The sequence below is a fragment of the Sander vitreus genome, chromosome 4, assembly GCF_031162955.1.
Source record: "Sander vitreus isolate 19-12246 chromosome 4, sanVit1, whole genome shotgun sequence".
Lineage (NCBI taxonomy): Eukaryota > Metazoa > Chordata > Actinopteri > Perciformes > Percidae > Sander > Sander vitreus.
This window is the reverse complement of record NC_135858.1, coordinates 12396055-12413452: the sequence shown is the minus strand read 5'-3', so window position 1 is coordinate 12413452 and position 17398 is coordinate 12396055. Positions and strand designations below refer to the sequence as shown.

At 41.9% G+C, this 17398-nt stretch overlaps 3 protein-coding genes across 7 annotated transcripts in view; 1 reads left to right on the top strand and 2 right to left on the bottom strand.

Annotated features, from left to right (window-relative positions):
* LOC144516758 (inositol 1,4,5-trisphosphate-gated calcium channel ITPR1) overlaps window positions 1–5630 on the bottom strand; it is an 87286-nt gene extending 81656 nt beyond the window's left edge. For 3 of the 5 annotated variants that reach the window (XM_078248344.1, XM_078248343.1, XM_078248345.1), the window contains exons 1-3: window positions 5268–5629; window positions 4127–4262; window positions 1997–2067 (exon numbers count right to left, since the gene is read on the bottom strand). In XM_078248344.1, the coding sequence (XP_078104470.1) occupies window positions 1997–2067; window positions 4127–4233 (178 nt within the window). In that variant the 5' untranslated portion in view covers window positions 4234–4262; window positions 5268–5629. Of the gene's footprint in view, window positions 1–1996; window positions 2068–4126; window positions 4263–5267 lie in introns of all 5 variants that reach the window. The other 2 variants (XM_078248341.1, XM_078248342.1) reach the window with 1 other exon arrangement.
* A 229-nt stretch (window positions 5631–5859) lies between these two features.
* sumf1 (sulfatase modifying factor 1) lies at window positions 5860–12930 on the top strand. Its single transcript, XM_078248340.1, has 9 exons — window positions 5860–6186; window positions 7600–7773; window positions 7952–8026; window positions 9332–9414; window positions 10179–10301; window positions 10376–10490; window positions 11146–11259; window positions 11336–11395; window positions 12125–12930. The coding sequence occupies exons 1-9, from the start codon at window positions 5926–5928 to the stop codon at window positions 12230–12232; spliced, it is 1113 nt and encodes a 370-aa protein (XP_078104466.1). The 5' UTR covers window positions 5860–5925; the 3' UTR covers window positions 12233–12930.
* A 500-nt stretch (window positions 12931–13430) lies between these two features.
* LOC144516756 (leucine-rich repeat neuronal protein 1-like) lies at window positions 13431–16578 on the bottom strand. Its single transcript, XM_078248339.1, has one exon. It carries the CDS (start codon window positions 16335–16337, stop codon window positions 14190–14192), a length of 2148 nt encoding a protein of 715 aa, XP_078104465.1. The 5' UTR covers window positions 16338–16578; the 3' UTR covers window positions 13431–14189.
* Window positions 16579–17398: the final 820 nt, after the last annotated feature.

Below are 17398 nucleotides of genomic sequence, written 5' to 3'. Positions count from 1 at the left end.
TCTTCTAGTTGTCGTTTTCCATATGATACTATAGTACCCATCTTTACATATGTCTGTATGCTGGTAGACATCCGGAGGCCTCTTACAGTGACATGAAGAAGGCCTCTTATTGTCATGACCAGCTGACATGGTGAAGGACTTACCAACGTGTTGTAGAGACACGTATACAATTACAATGAAATCTCTTTGTGTGTTTTTTGTTTCACCGATATTGAAAAAAAATAAAAATAGAGGATTAAAAAAAGGCAGGTCAAAACTTGTTCTACCACTGCAGTGGGTCAGATTTAGAACAGGACCTTCCCTTTGAGTGCACTGTACCCTGTGATGAGTTTTATAAGTGAGTAGAGAGAAAAAAGTGTGGGAGGATGGGAGATTAAATGAGGTAAAGTGATACATGAAAGCCTTCCTGTACAAGTGAGCCAATAGGCAGCACCCTCGTTAAAATCACGTTTGCTACCGAAAATACATGTAGTCATATAAAAGATTACAATTAAATCTACAAACTGTTTGAATAGTGCATGATTTAAACTCTCTCTGGTCCCGTACAGTAAATACACACATGCTGTCCAAGTCCAGCTAAATGACTATACGAGTTAATCTACATCTTAATGTTTTAGAGCCTGTTTACAGCAGAGACAGACAAACACAATGACTGCACAATGAACTAATCCACAAACTGTAGATGTCTGTGCTTGGACGACTGATGATCATAGTTTGGATGGAAATCTAAAGATGTACCGCCTCTCCGTCCAGGTCTATGGAATAAACGTGACAGTTGTTGCAACCAAGGGCGTAACTTTGGGTTCAACATTGGGTTCAAAACAATTTTAAGCGTATCAAACACTTCATTTCCTGCATTCTGGTGAATTTTTCTGCTACAATTTATGGTGCAAATATCTTTAATTATGTAAAGGAAATTATTATTAGATATTTGGGGGGGTTGCACTGGCCAGTTTTGATTATTGGGGGGGTTGTAACCCCCCATCCCCCCTGTAAATTACGCCTATGGTTGCAACACACAGCAACAAAGACCGAGAGCGAAAGATTGTCCTTCATGTTGTGCAGAAGGTGGAGGTATCAGTCTACAGCCTGTGTTTATCGTGGGGACAGCAATTGTCTCTAGGGGGTGATAACCCGCCCATGGACACCAGAGACCCACTGAAGAGCTGAGCCATGTGGGCACCGCTCAGATCAAAAGCTTTCTACTTTCTAAATGTAGGGCAATCATCTTTATACTCTGGAGACAGCAGATAGTATCCTAAATGCAAAGTGTGAGCGTGTGTGTGTGGAATGCTCACTCTCCAACAAGCTTCAAAGTAAAACTGATAAAACACTCATGTCAAGTTGCTTGACATCGCAAAGACCAATGGGTTGGACGGATATACAGCCAAAATAAACCTGATTTTGGTCATACATACATTCTTAATCTATCAGACACAATTTACACACCAACAGTCCAAAAACGTTGCATTTTTAAATAGAATATTAATTCAGCAGTGACCAAGAAAACATTCTGTTGATATTTGTACAAGAACCTGCAAGATATACTACACTCATATATTCTCTGTACAATGTCGGGCCCGGCCTCTCCCAAGAGATATAAACCTCAAAGTCTGAGAACCAAACACTTCCTGTATGGGAGCTAATAATAGAGGGTTCAACCAAAGATGCATCTCAGGGCTTTTGTTTAAAAAGGCAGCTTTTCCAACAAATCAACTCTCCATCTGCCTCTTCCTCCACATGCGAGGCGTGCAAGCAAGCACACACAGCTATAAACACATGCATGGATGCATAAGCATGCATGCGCACATGCACACACACCATTAACAGCCTTGTTTGAAGTCCAGCGGGCAGAGATATTGTGGTTGTCACCAAAGAAACACAGCATAACACATTCAGCAGTGTCTCTCTCACAGAGCACACAGTATAAACAGACAGCAGTTACAGTAGTGTGATGATTTCAGGCCTCAGGAGGACGGCTATCTGTGTCTCTTACCTCGGAACTTCTTCGGAGGGTTGTTCAGGTCCCCCGCGTCAGGCTGGACGACACAGCGGTCGTCCACCAATCTATATATAGACACATAATAACGTTGTTAATCACATGCACGCAGGTACAGCATCACACACACCGGTGGTAACCAGTCAATCAGTGTTCTGTATTTTGGATATGTGTGTATTTTGTTTAGCGTATTGTGAATATTTTTGCAATTACCCTATATAATGTAATGTAGCTGCCAGGTTTTCATAACAAAGTAGGGCTGTAAAGTTATGTTTTTGTTTTTTATTCTTGAGCTGAAACAATTAGTCATATAGCCTAATCAATCCACAGAACGAGTCCAACAAGTTTGATAAACCAACATTTTGCATGTTTTCTTAAGTAGAAATGCAGCATTAAGGGGTTCCAGCTTCTCAAATGTGACTATGCAGGAGTTTCTTTAGTTTTATATGATTGTAAACTGAATATCTCTAGATGGTTGCTTTGTTTATTTTTACACGGACAAGTTTTTATTCATTGTGTATTATTATTCTCATTCTTTATTTTTTTTTTCCTCCTTTTTTTCTTGCATTCTGTATTTACAGTTATCACTATCATTAGAGATATAGATATATATATATATATATATATATATATATATATATATATACATACACACACACACACACACACACACACACACACACACACACATTTATTTATTTAATTTTTTTTCATTCATGCTGTTCTAACTTCTGTCCCCTTAGTGGAGTTCTCTATGTGCTTGGTGATCTACAATCTTGGTTTGCATTATGTAAATAAACAATTGAACACAAACACGTGGCGTTGATAAATACTTTGACGGTAAAATTAATCAATCGATCAATCAGCCGAAATGTTATGGAGATGTATTGAGATTGCTATTTTACTTGGGTATCTGAGATACTGTATGTCACTGTATATCTATAACCCCTGTGGGTTTATGTGTAAACTGATAAGGGCGTTTGTTAAACGTAGTGGCCAAAAAAATAAATAAATAAAAGAAATTGCTTCTGCATGTACAAAACTCGACTGATGTTCCCTATTTTCATTCATTGAGAGCTCTCACATAGCTGCAGCGTAAATACGTAAATACCCTGACTCCACACAATAAGGAAATGATTCTGGAGTAGATGACCTGTGGGCAGGCTGGAATTTCTGGTGATAAATTTAACTTTTACTTACTTAAAATACAATTTGTCTGGACACAGGCCAAATCCCACATCCATTTCAGACCTTTCCCCGGGGAATGTCTAAAGTTGTCCAAACAGACCTGTCTACTGCTGCAGTCTGTGCACCTCAAGGAACAAGCTGCAGACTTAGATAAAAAGTGAGAAAATATCTGTGTGTGCGGTCATCTGCATGTGTGGACGATGGACATAACTTGCCAGTTAGCAATAAACACCAGTTTAAACAAATAGGACAGGTCCTTTTAAAGGCTCACTGTACAAAACAGCATTTTTAACATTTTTAACCTTTAAATTTGCTCACAGACTGCCCTATCTCCAGTTACCAAATGGGAGCTGGAAATGCTGCTCAGCTGGAGAAGTTGTAATGCTCAAAAAGCTTTCTCTCTTCTCAATATGAGATGATCTGGAGAATGCTGTTGAGTTGGTGGTTGTGCGTGGAGAATATGGCTCCTGGCCAAATCTGTCATGACAGTTTTGTAAAATGTTTTGTGTGTGTGTGTGTGTGTGTGTGTGTGTGTGTGTGTGTACGTGGGAAGCGCAGGAACTCGAGAAAGGGTGCAGTGTCTCAATAGTGACTCAGTCTTTGCTATAGGTCATTCCATTTTTCCGAGTGGGGGGGGGGTCCTGGACACTGAGCTGATAGCATTACAGATGCTGGACACAACATACAGCACCTTCCTTCCTATACATATGTTGTGTTTTCTACAAACAAATGAGTGATTCATTGCCCACTGTTAACAGTCAGAAGTGTGAATCATTATTGGAACAGATATCTTAAGACCAACATATCCATGCTCTGGACCAGAGATCTTCAACAAGGGGTCCGGGACCCCTAGGGGATCCTCAGAGTCACTGCAGGGGGGCCACAAAATTATTGTTATTGTTGTGTGGCCCGCCGACACACATAATGAGATGGACATACCCCAGGGTGCTGATGAAACCATTGGTGGATCCCTCTGCATACAGGGAGCAGATGTCCCCGATGTGTAGGAAGCTGGACATCTTATCAGACATGTTTGACACACACATACACACATACACACACACACAGGGAACACCTACAGCAGAGGAAAAGAGTAAAAATGAGTAAGATATTCCCAATTTCAGACAAGGTATTATCACAAACGTCAAACAAGCAGCAGAAAATTTTTTATTTTGAATTCTGTCATGATAATATCTTTAATGTTTGAGGTAACGATCTATAATTACATTTATTCAGCTTCAGCTATGCCACACTATTGAGGGATTCCTATAATTATTGTGCATGCACCTGTGAATTTCAGTTTGCATTTGCAGATATGATCATGCTAATACACTCACTCAATACCCCATGCACAAATCCATGTAGCAACAGAGTTCCCAGTTAGGTGGCAGTGCAATTTTAAAAAGAGAGGGATCCCTGAGAGGTCGAGAGACTACACTAACACCACTCTCTGGCAGCACGGATTTGCATAGAAGCTGCAGGGAAATTCTCTGATGTTACAGTTGTTTGTGTTGTGGCTCAGTGTTGGACAGTTAATGATTAGGAGCTGCAGACAGTTACCAGGAAGGTTTATGCACCTGCAACAGGTCTTCGCCACTGAAGCTGTGCAGGTCCACTTCACTCAGGTTATCTGCCTCTTTCTGAAGCACTGTTTCTCACTAAGGTCGATAAATCAAACAAAAATGAAGTAATAGCGGTGGGTTTAACGACAGCCGTCTGTTAAATAATGACATACATCACGAAATGGTCTATTACACTACAGAAGTGCGCGTCCTCCTTACAGGCCTGCTTGTCCGACCAATAAAACACACATGAAACTTGAGTAAACGCGTCTAATAGTAGTAGTAAGTTACTTGATTCGGCATCCGAAATTATTATCGGACTCGTTTACTTGGTTGTTTTTGGTCAGTACTGTGCGAACGAGGACATCAAGCTCTGAGCAAGGTCATGAGCTGTGAACATTTTGTTAACCATTTAAGGAGAGCGAACTAAATCTTTTTTTTTCTCCGCTGGGAGAAGATAGAGAGAAAGGAAGAGAGGATGGTAAACTGTAGCCTACAAGTTGTACGCTCAACTTTACCTCGGTCGTGGTAAACGCTAGGGTGTTCAGCTTTCTCTGGACCGGGGCTAGGACAACATGACTGTGGCTCTCCTCTTCACCACCGGGCCGGGGGGAGATCCAGCCGTCAGCGACTGTAATCCAGTTTGTATGACAGCTATATCTCCTTTCCGCGCTGTCGGTGCTCCGGGGCTGTGTTCACTGAGGCGGGCAGCACACTGGCTCGGCTCAGCTGCCTGGCTCGCTGCCACTTCTTCTCAAGCGGCCGTAGTGTTGATAGCTGGGAAATGATGTCCATGTGGTCCCATCCCACCACCAGGGGATCCAGAATGTATTATCACTCCCAGCGATCAAGAGCCATTGATATTTATGGTGCAGAAAAGTCTCCCATGTGAAACTGTCAAACTGCACCACACTTTGTTTGAACAATTGCATTGCATGCATGCATCCATGCTTGAATGGTATTTACAAGGAAGTGATTTTATTTACGTTAAAACAACTGAAATCTGCTATATTTACAATATACAATATAACATTAAATATAAATAAACATAATATATATTAACTTCGGGCAGGAAAGAGTTACATTTTCTAACATCGCAGCCAGCTGACTGACCCCGTGACTTTGCGGAAGTGAGAGTATCAACAATATGAGCAGATCTTGAACAGTCCTGCAAGAATGGTGAGCTGTTTAGCCTTGTTTTTCATCGTTGGTTGTGTGAACGATGTGTTGTGTATTCAGGGTTCATGCGGGGCTCAGTCAGAACCCGCCGCCCCGCAGGGAGCAGCCGGCTGCGGCTGTGAGAACCTGAAGAGAGCCGCTGCTGTGGAGCCTATGGAGGACAGCACAGCTGCTGCAGACCCAGCTGACAAATACTTAAGAGGCGCCAATGAGAGGCCGCCTGAGGCTCAGGGAGATGAGACGAAAATACAAAGTCAGGTAATGCATCGGTGCTGGCTTTTCTAAAAACAGAGAACAAAGACAGTTCACAGTAGAGAAGTCATTGAATAAAGGTCCCTACTGAGACATTGCTCAATGATCCACCAGATAATGAATCCTGAAATGTTATTCACAAATATTTTGAACCTCAACTAAAAGATAAGACACAGAGGTCGAGAATGACATCCGTTTAGACCACATTAGATAAACTAAACATGCACTTTTCTGACGTGTCGACATCTTCCATATAAGGGCTTTCAGTGCCGTTTTAGACTGTTTCAGAGAGAGACTTCATGTTTGTGGCATTCGGTTGATACAATATTTATAGACTACCATAATAGTTCTATTTCCTTGTTTGCGATTATTTATAGATAACACTCAACTGGTTCTGAGGAAAGAACACTGTGTTTTATGCTCAAGTGTGTCCCTCAACAAGCACCAATAAGATTGTTATTTTGTGGCTTTGGTTAGAGACGGTCAGGGTTTGCCAATCCTACAGATGCAGTCTGACTGCTTCAGGGTCAGTTCAAGGCATGGGAGTTCCCTGAGTTCTGCAAAAACCTCATGCAATATTAAACGACAAGCCCTGCACAATACACAGTTAATTTAATGTAGGTGACATCTGGTGCTACCATGTAGGACATATTGAAAGAAAAATAACATTTAATCCAATGTGCTTAAAAGCTGCAGTAATACTGCATTTAAATAGCACAAATATGTAACTAGCCAACCGGTAATCTGATATTGGGCTATAGCCTACATAAATTGACTTAATAATGATCTCCTCTCCCAAGGTGTATTTTTTTATTTAATACATTTAGTCATTGTATTTTATTTCTTAATGTGTTGTACCTTTTTATTGCTGTTGATATGATGGTATAGTATTATATGTTTTTGACGTTTTTGTGCGTTGGCCCTGAGAGGCCACAACACGCAACATTAAGAAAACGCACACAAATAGACCACAACACGCAACATAAAGACAACACATGCAAATAAAATCTTGTTGTGGTTTATTTGCATGTGTTGTCTTTATGTTGCGTGTTGTGGTCTATTTGTGTGCATTTTCTTAATGTTGAGTGTTGTGGTTTATTTGTGTGCGTTTTCTTTTTGTTGCGTGTTGTGGCCTCTCAGGGCCACCATAGCCACTGGAGTTTATGGAGATATTGTTCAGCCTAGTGGTCTGATTACTCCCAAACCTTAGCCTGACGAGCATATTTATACATTTGCTGCCGCTAGGGTGCGTCTAGATTTCTAGGCTACCCAAACCTGTCTTTGCACTCAGAATAGATTAAGTTTCCAGCCTGACTCTTAATCCTTTTAATTCTGTAACCTTCTACAAATTTCAGAGATTCATTGGACGGCTTGGGTGCTTGTGAGAAAGTTAAAAAAAAGTTAATTTCCTGCATACAGATGGTGCTGATTTCTGGAGGAGAGTTCCTGATGGGAACGGACAACCCAGGTATTCCTGCAGATGGCGAGGGCCCTCAGAGGCTGGTGCATGTGGACTCCTTCTATATGGACATCCAGGAAGTCACTAACCAACAGTTCCAGAGCTTTGTCAATGCCACAGGATACATTAGCGAGGTGTGTATCTAAAGAATAAAACACAAGCTGTATCTTTAAATACATTAGAAATGAATTTAATCAATCAATCAATCAAACCAATTGGTATGAAAGCAAATCTTTGGCTATTTCAATTTCAATGTTATGATGTTAATAGACATCACCTCTGCTCATTGCATTTTTATCTTTATGTTTTTAGGCAGAGAAATTTGGTGACTCATTTGTATTCGAGGGGATTTTGAGCAAGAGTGTGAAAAACCAAATCACCCAAGCAGTAAGTGTAATTATTCAACTATCGGCATAGCTGTACAAATCACGTTTTCTTACGCTACACAATGCTTCATATGCATTGTTAGTGCCATGCTTTTTGGCCTCATCCTTTTGGAGCCCTGTAGAAATACTTCAGACATGTGTGTACACCATGATAGTTGTTCTTCATGAGGACACCTCTTACAAACAACACACACAACCATTTGCATTTTACCATATTAATGAAGCAGGAAGAGTAATAGAGAGTGCTGCTTCGTTATAATAGGGTATTTATCTAATACAATAAACATTCCTAAGTTAACAGTTTTGTTTTCCTCCTACCATGATGTATTTGAACATCTTCAGAGTTATATATATATGTACACTAAGCTTAATCTTGTAAACCTGCCAGCCTAGGACCGCTCATATTTTCAGCTTTGCATAGACATAGAGATATTTACTACTGTTATTTAAGAGGTTTGAGCAGGGGTGTAGCACAAAATTCTGGGCCCTGTAGAAAAGCATTTTCTATGGGCCCCTCCCCGCATCCACTGCTAATCATTCTAGTAAATGTTTGGCCCTCCTCACATGAGGGCCCTGGGTACTCATGCCGCGTTCTATTTACCTTGGAACTCAGAAGCCGGAGCTGGGAATGACGTCATACCCGAGTTGAATGCGTACTATTTAAAAGTCGGATTTTCATTTTCATCATTAGCTCTAGCCCGGTTAGCTATTGTTAGCAATACCAGTTGATAACAACGCATTATGCCGTTTTTTGTGCATGCAAACAGCGTAACAACATGTCCACAAATAGAAGTTAGACATGCCTGTGTGAACGACTGATTTAGTGACACAAATAAGACCGAAGTGCTTATAATTTTATGTTACTGCAGCTTTCACAACTGTTGATACAGGGGGCAGCCATGTTGGATTTTGAACTCGGGCTACTGCAAGGTTGTCCGAGTTCCGAGCTCGTAAATTCGAGGTCAGGGGGCGTGTTTCCGACTTTGACCTCGTTAAAACCGAGTTCCGAGGTAAATGGAACGTGGCATCAGTCCCCTTTTTCCCCCCAGTCCAACGCCCCTGGGTTTGACAATGTTCACAGATTGGTTGTAAGAGGCCTGAGCACAGCAGGCCTCCCACAGACGAAAGACAGACAGCAGGGAGTTTGCTGCTTCATCTCAGCTGCCATGTGCAGTGGGGCAATACTGGAAACCATTAGTACCATTGCAATTCTGACGTGTGTATGTGAGAGAAAATGGAATGAAGAGTATGAAAGAAGCATAATATCAGACAGTAACCATTGTTAACACCACGTTGTTGTTATTAGGTGGCTGCTGCCCCCTGGTGGCTTCCAGTCAAAGGGGCCAACTGGAGACACCCTGATGGTCCAGACTCTAACATCACAGATAGGTAGAAGGACACTCCACATTTACTAGAAACATTAAATACCCATTTTTACCTGTCTTTTAAAATTAAATAGAAGGCTCACATTTTTTTTTCAATTCTTGCATGTCCATATGTTTTTAGTCGCTGTGATTGTTCTTCCTCTCCATACTGGACGTGATTCCAGTGTAAGTGATGGGAGACCAAATCTACAGTCCTTGCTTTAAAATTCAGCTGAAGCAAGTATAAGGCTTCATCAGTTTAAGTGGGATGAATCAAGATGGTTCTTCTAAAGTTATGGTCTTTTTGTGTACAACCCCCCCCCCCTCTCCCCCATATCACACAAACACACACACACACTGCAACTCTTCAAGGAAACAGTTGTCAGTTGTCTGTGAAATGCCGGAATTTGGCACTGAAAAGACAGTACGTTTGAACTACTTGAGGAGTCTAACTCAGACTGTTGGAGCCTCATGTGGGCTTCACCGGAACTTCAAAATGCATTTTAACACAGAACAAGGACTGTGGGTTTTGTTTCCCATCACTTACACTGGAGACACATGGAGAGTAGGAACAATTAAAACAACCAAAAGCCATATCGATGTACGTATGGGCTTAGGAACATTGTTTTAAAACAGACTTGAAAACGAGAACTTTTAAATATTGATACAAAAGCAATTTCTCACCTGCCACTTCTTTTATTTCATTATGACGGTTTTTTCTTTTGGCAAAAGCAAACTGATAAACCAAATACAAGCTCAGTAATTAACTTTAAATCTGTTTTTTTGTAGGCTGGACCATCCTGTTCTACATGTGTCCTGGGCAGATGCAGTCACCTACTGCACCTGGGCTAACAGGAGACTTCCCACAGAGGCAGAATGGGAGTATGCCTGCAGGGGCGGCCTTGAAGACAGGTATGATAGTTACTCATATGTAAAATATGCTAATGTGCCATGTCAATTTCCTGATGCACTGCCCCTGCTTGTAGACTTTACCCCTGGGGAAACAAGTTGAACCCGAAAGGGCAACACTACGCCAACCTCTGGCAGGGGGATTTCCCCCACCATAACTCTGCAGAGGATGGATACATCAAAACTTCACCGGTAAGATGTCATAGTCATGGGTGTGTTAAAGTGCATCATATTTCAGGTTAGAGATGATGTGAGTGACTGTGCTCATGAGCCATTTTCCAAAAGTGGAAAAAGGTTTTTAATCGAGCCGCTGCCTATAGAATCTACAGGAAATGAAAGGTGCTGGAGATAAGAGCTCATTTCAGAAGTTGATAAAGTCACAACAGCAGCTCACAGCTTCTAGAGATCAAATGGATAACCATTAGATAATATTAATCTGATCTCTTTCTCTACAGAGGGAACTTTAAAGCCCAAGAGGTATCAACCATGAATATATGCTCTCAAATTGAAGGAAGTTGAGTTTTTATGCTTCACTGATTATAATTACACAAATGTAACATGCTTTTTTTTATTACTGTCTCATTTAAGCAGCTTGGCATGTTGGGCAATAGAAAAAAAACATATGACACTACCTGTAAATCCAGATTGTACACTAAATAATCGGTATTTGACAGTTATTGGAAAGTTCCCTCAGAGTCGCATGCTCATTCTGGCAAATGCTATACAAATACGCGCATACAGCAGTACATACAGCTTACATATCTTCCATGTTTTCAGAAGAAACAAGTGTTTCAAGTTTCTAATACGATTTGGGTTAATGTGACATTATTCTCCCCGTACCCTGCAGGTGATGTCCTTTCCTGCCAATGGTTTTGGTCTGTATGACATGGTGGGGAATGCCTGGGAATGGACCTCAGACTGGTGGAATGTGCATCACACCACAGACCCGCAACACAACCCAGTAAGAACACATTACCTCTAAGCTTTTCAGTCTTCCAGGTTTTGCTCTGATATCTATTCAATTTTCACTCTTTCAGACTGGTCCTCCATCGGGCACAGACAAGGTGAAGAAGGGAGGGTCATACATGTGCCACAAGGTAAAGAAGACGACTACTTTTATGCTTCTCATGCTCTATAGCTTTTGTTAAAAAAAAAAACAAGTTCAACATCTTGATTACCAAACATGAAATTAGAAACACCAGTCTGAACGTCTACTGACATATTTGAACTGTTGGCCGTTTTTTTTTTATGTACTTTTGTAATGTGAGCAGATCAGTGAAAACAAAATAGTTCTGGCTAGTTGTGCAAACCTGTTTAATAGCAAGTATTTAATCCAGGCAACAACAGCTCTGACATCAGCATTTCCAAAGGAAGAAATAGTGCTCTCTATTACTCTCCACCTGTTTGATTACAAAGGACAAATGCGGCCTCTCCTATTTTTCCTTTTTTTCCTGGTTTGTGAGGATAAAGTAGTTTCTGTCCATGCACAGTCACCTGGCCTCTTGTTCAGTGGCTCTACTTGTTCTAGATTTAAAAAACTTGAAAAGTGTGAAATGGAGAGTACCAGATGACTCATACCAACGCATATCGTACATTTACTTTATCTGCAACACTATCTGAGCCGCCTACTGTTGACCATTGCAGTTTGCTTACCACCAGAATTGATTGCCATGGGAATGTGACTAATTGTATGCAAAATAAGTCCTAAGCTGATCTGGTTTGTTTAATATGAATAAACCATGTGAGGGTGGAGAGGACAACAGTCAACAGAAAATGAATTTATTGTATTGTAATAAATTTCCCTCTCTTCTTTCCCCCTCCTGCAGTCTTACTGTTACAGATACCGATGTGCCGCTCGTAGTCAGAACACTCCGGACAGCGCAGCCTCTAATCTTGGTTTCCGCTGTGTCTCTCCCAGGGCACCGCTGACCTGACCTGACCTGCTTGTCTTAAACACAGAGTCCTTTATTCCAGCTGCTCTCTGACTCAAGTGTTGGTTGTAGAGTAAACCATTGAAAGGGGTTTCATAGAGGCTTTCTTATGTGTCATTTCATTGAGAATGTCTTCCATTCCAGCAGGTATTCTCAGAAATGTAAAATTTTATAACTTTATATTTTTTTAAAGAAATGAATAGGAAAGGCAGTTGTTTCTACGTCTCTGTTCTCTTTAGGCCGCTGAGCACAGGCGGAGAGAGCACTGAATAACTCAAGTCGTTGTTTCTGCTTTGGTCGAAGAACTTTTCAGTGGCAAAGATCAGTGTGGTCTTGTAAAATGTCAAAAAAGTCTTTGCAAGCAATTGTATAGGTTGTCATTATCAGCCAACGGGCTGTCTGAAATACAGACTAAAAGTCCATATAAACTATAAATCTGATGTAAAATGACACTGCAATTGCTGCAAGATTATTGTCAAGTATTGTAATATAATGTTTGCAATCACTGATAAATCTGGGACGAATGGTATCCTAAAGAATCCCATTTGTCTTTCTCTTTGTGTGTGTATTTGGCTGTTTTAATTAGAAGTTAATGATTTCTTCTTTTTTTTCTTTCAAGAATTGTTTCATAGAATGTCCCTAGCCTGAAAATTACTCAGTTTCTGAATTACCCATAATAAAAAAAAGTTGTTTGGTTTTAATGTGACTCAAAATGTTACACTGAATTTGTATGGGAAACTTTAGGTTTAGCTGACACAGCACATGGAGATAATTCTAGCTATGTGAGACTAAGTTATTGATTCTAAACCTCAAGGTGCTACTTTGCTACAGTATTACTCTGTTTTAGCATTATTGACCTCTGTGACAACCATATAAATCAGGTTTATTATGTAGTTGTAGTATAGCATCCACCAGAGGGCAGCACATGCTGAAATCTGTCTGTATCTATCTCACGTGTACGTACAGTATGTTTCTTTCATACCCGAGATGTTAAGCTGACACAGTATAAGCTGTGTCTGTAAGGATGGTTCAGGGCAGTTAGCACTGTGATGATGTAAAGCTGATTTAGACAGTTTTGGACTGAGATGGGTTTAAGTTCTTCTAAGAAATGCGATTAAGACTTCACATGAAACCAACAGCATGTATCACCAGGGAGTGAGAGGATAACCGGAATCGAAAAAAGACCAAATGTCTGCAAAAGAACCAAAAAGTATTTATTGTAACTTCTTCAGCATACAGATTGCATGTGAAAATAATAAACTAAGCAATTAGCAAAAAAGTCTAGCAAAATAAGTGACTAAACTGGGAAAGGGTCAAAAAGTTTCTAGTGCACCTTAGTAAAAAGACTCAAAATGTTTTAACAAACATTTGTATTTCTAGCATTAACGTCACATTTATCAGCAAACTAAAAATCCTATTCTCTTGCAGTTTAAATCAAAAAGTTCGAAGGAATAGTTGATACAACATTACCACACAATTGCTAACATTCAGTCGACAGTTAACAAGTCTAAACCCCACTGTCAGCTTTTAGCTGAAGTTCATACAAACTCCATTATCTATCAGTGCACAACAGATTACCTGTTTTACAAAACGGAGAAAGAAACACTGATTTCTACTAATGCTGCAAGAAGACCACTGGCCCCTGCTGCTGTATTATTAACCCAAACGAAAGTGAGTCAAAAATGCACCACAGAAACAAGAGCATAGCAACTAAGACAACCTGGAGGCTAAATACAGCTGTCATCTTGGAAGAGCCCAAAACAATTAAGAGATAGAAAGAATTAAACAAAGGCGATACGCTATACTAATAAAAAATCCTGTCCTTCATCACTCTGCCTCTTAATAGCAAAGCTGAGGATAGAAAAAAACATTTGCAACTTTATCGGACTTTTGCACCAAAATGGCAAAAGTGTGTCTGTTTGTGCTGCTGGAGAGGCAGCTGGGCCTCCTTACTGAATCCTCAACACATGTAGTAACTACGTGTGGTGTCAACAGGAGAGGGTTTTCCCTCTGCACTGCCGTCTTTGTCCTTCTCACCATCAGCCTCCCACAGGTTGATGAGCGGAGGGTAAAGCTCGTTCAGGGGGATGGAGGAAGTCTTCAGCATGTATTTCTTCAGAGAGTGGTGGTAATTTTTTCTCTTCCATCTGCGGGCAACGTAGACGCCCACGGTCGCCAGACTGAGAAAGGCCAACATGGTTGCCATTACAGCCAGCACAGCCGCACTCGGGTGCTGGTCTGACAGGTCCAGGGCGAAGGTAACACTACGTGTTGTCACATTAACACAGGACTTCTGTGTCTGCAGGTGGATGTTGGAGACTGTGAGGCATACCTCATACTCAGTGCTAGGTTGAAGGTGTGTGAGGTTGTACTCATGAACGTCTACAGGGACCCGTGCTGTGTAGGTGATGTGCGGGTTGTCAATCTTCATGGTGGCTGAGGCCCACTTCAGGTTGGAGGACATAACATTAGAATTGATTTTCCAGGAGACCAGGATTGAGTGTGACTCGGTCTGCTTGACGTAGATTTTCATGACCTGGGCGCTGTCAAGCAAAGTGCCATTTACACGGATGGTGGCGACTCGTGTGTCAGCTCCTTCTGTGTTCTGGGCCACACAGGTGTAACGACCAGAATCCTCCACTTGAACATGAGACAGCCGCAATGTCCCCTCATTGTTCAAGTGGTACCGCTCTGACACAGTGTCTATTGTGATTTTGGTCCCAAGAGGAGTCACCCAGTAGATCTCAGGCTCTGGCTCTGCCATGGCCCTGCAGTCGAGACTGACACTCATGCCCAACTCAAGGTTCAAGTGGCTGGGGAATGTGTTGTGGGATATGAGGGGCAGGCATTGCTCCAGGGACTCCAGCAGCCTTAGCTCTCGAACCCGCCGGCCTCTGAGTTCTGGTGGGGAGGTGCAGAGCATGGCCAGGGGCTCCATGAAGCGCACGGTGGTCCTGTTGGAGTTCATCCACTGAATGACACAGTCACATCGCAATGGGTTGCTATGCAGACTGATCTCCCGCAGATTAGGCAACCCCTCCACAGTGTGCTGGTAAAGGGCAGTAAGAGCATTATTGTTGAGCATCAGGCTCTCCAAGAAGGGCATGTCCCTAAAGGCTAACCTATGCACATAGGACAACTTAGGGTTGTTAGTAGCCTCCAGCTTTGTCAGCTCTGGTAGGTTGTCCAGAGCATACCGGTCAACTGACACTAACTCCATCATATTGTTGATGCCCAGCTCCTTCAGATGTAACATGTTCCTGAAATCTCCTTCCTGGATTTTGTGAACTGGATTTTTGTTTAAATCCAAGAATTTCAGATTGGGAACTTTTTGAAGGGCCAGTTGAGGGATTCTGACCAGTTTGTTGTCATAGAAAGAAATGCTTTCAAGGTTGTCCAAACCTACAAAAGCATTCGCTGGTACATCAGTGAGGTCCATGCCAGCCAGGACCAGACTCCTCAGGCTTCCTAGAGGCTTAAAGTTCATGTCTAGGAGGCCAATAACTGGGTTCTCCCCGATCATAAGGATCTCAAGGTTAGGTGTTTCTTCAAACCAGCGGCTGTCTATGACATGGAGTCTGTTGGAGTTAAGATGAAGGCGCAGCAGACTGTGCAGGCCTGCAAATGCCCGAGGGGAGATGGAGCTTATCTGGTTGTGGTTGATGTAGAGCTCCTGGAGATTGGAGAGGTTTCCCAGGCAGTGGTCTGGTAGTTGGCTGATCTGGTTCTCCTCTAGATGCAGGGTGGTCAGGTGGATCATGCTCGTGAGGCCCACAGCTTCCACAGTGCTAAAGTTGTTCTGGGATAGGTCCAACTCTGTCAAGTTGAACAGCGCCTCCAGCTCTCCACTGGTGTGAGAGATGGCGTTACTTTGGAGCAGTAACACTTGAGTATCTGCGGACAGGTTGGTAGGAATGTGCGTGAGCCTCAAGTCATTGCAGTCCACCGTGGCAGCCTCCTTGTAGGTCGACTGGGGGGTGAACCAAGGGCGGATCTCGCATACACACAAATGTGGACATTCTTTGCCATGTATGGGCGAGAGAAAGGAAAGAAGCAATTCCATGCACAGCCAAAGCAGAGGAGGCCACGGCTGCGAGCTAAGCGCCATGTTGTCTGCTCTCTCAGCTCACGCAAAGCTTAGATGAGAGGCAGTGTTCTGGAGAAAGGCTTGGAGGGAAGGTTGATGAGCATTAGTCTTCTTTACTGCTAGCTGGATGCTGTAGGCACTTTTCAGAGTGGTGATTTCTAATCCAGGAGAAAGTTATTTAGTTATTTGTAGTAGTCAGGGCAAAGGATCATCTGGTCCAAACTTGACCTCTGCTGATTGTTTTCACTTCCTTACCTTGAGGTTTGAGCCTAAAAAAAAAGACAGAAAGCAAGAAAAATGTTAAAGCCTGCAACATACATACCGGTATAACATTTTTTAGATTTTCTGTTTGCAAAAAGATGATGAATTAGATAAACTGAAAAACAGCTGAATATAGAAAGTGAGAGACACATATTTGGTTTCCTTGTTGTCATAGAGAAATGAGGCAAGTGACAGTTTCCCCCAGCGCCACCCACAGATATTTAGGGGACTAGGTTGACGTGTCTAACAGGGCAGAATGAATCCAACAAATGTGTCTTGTTCGTGTAGACATTTATTCCCTACCTTTTCATGAGCTTCTACGCAGCTAGACACAGTTTGAATTTAAGAATAAGTTTGACAAGGAGCTACTTCTGGATCTTGACATAAAATTGAGTGAGGCCATGCATGCCAAAAAAACTACTTAACCATTATGCCATTCAAGCCTTTGCACAACATATCTAACATATCTATAATTTCATTACCAAAAATGTCCATTTACCATAGAATACGCGTGAACTAGCAGATAGAGTGAAGCAGAACTTTACACTGTATTTATCAGTATTTAAGATGATTTGGTTGATATTAGCTCTGCTTCCCTGATGTGTTGCATATCTGTCTCCTCAGAGATTACCAACATGTTTTGCTTTCTTTGCTGGGTAGATTATCTGCATACCAGCTTGGTATCAGTGATCCTCTTGAACGAGTGTGTGGGGTGGGCACAGCCGGCAGCTCTGGCTGTGAGCCCATTACACAACAGTCTTAATAAACAGGGAGTGTGTGCTCTTCACTGTTAATCACTGTCTACTTATGATACAGGCTCA

Coding starts and splice junctions, on each gene's coding strand:
- LOC144516756 (XM_078248339.1), bottom strand. CDS start 16,337: ATGGCGCTTAGCTCGCAGCCGTGGCCTCCTCTGCTTTGGCTGTGCATG.
- sumf1 (XM_078248340.1), top strand. CDS start 5,926: ATGGTGAGCTGTTTAGCCTTGTTTTTCATCGTTGGTTGTGTGAACGAT. Junction 10,491..11,145: donor GATACATCAAAACTTCACCG/GTAAGATGTCAT, acceptor CGTACCCTGCAG/GTGATGTCCTTTCCTGCCAA. Junction 11,396..12,124: donor GGTCATACATGTGCCACAAG/GTAAAGAAGACG, acceptor CCCCTCCTGCAG/TCTTACTGTTACAGATACCG.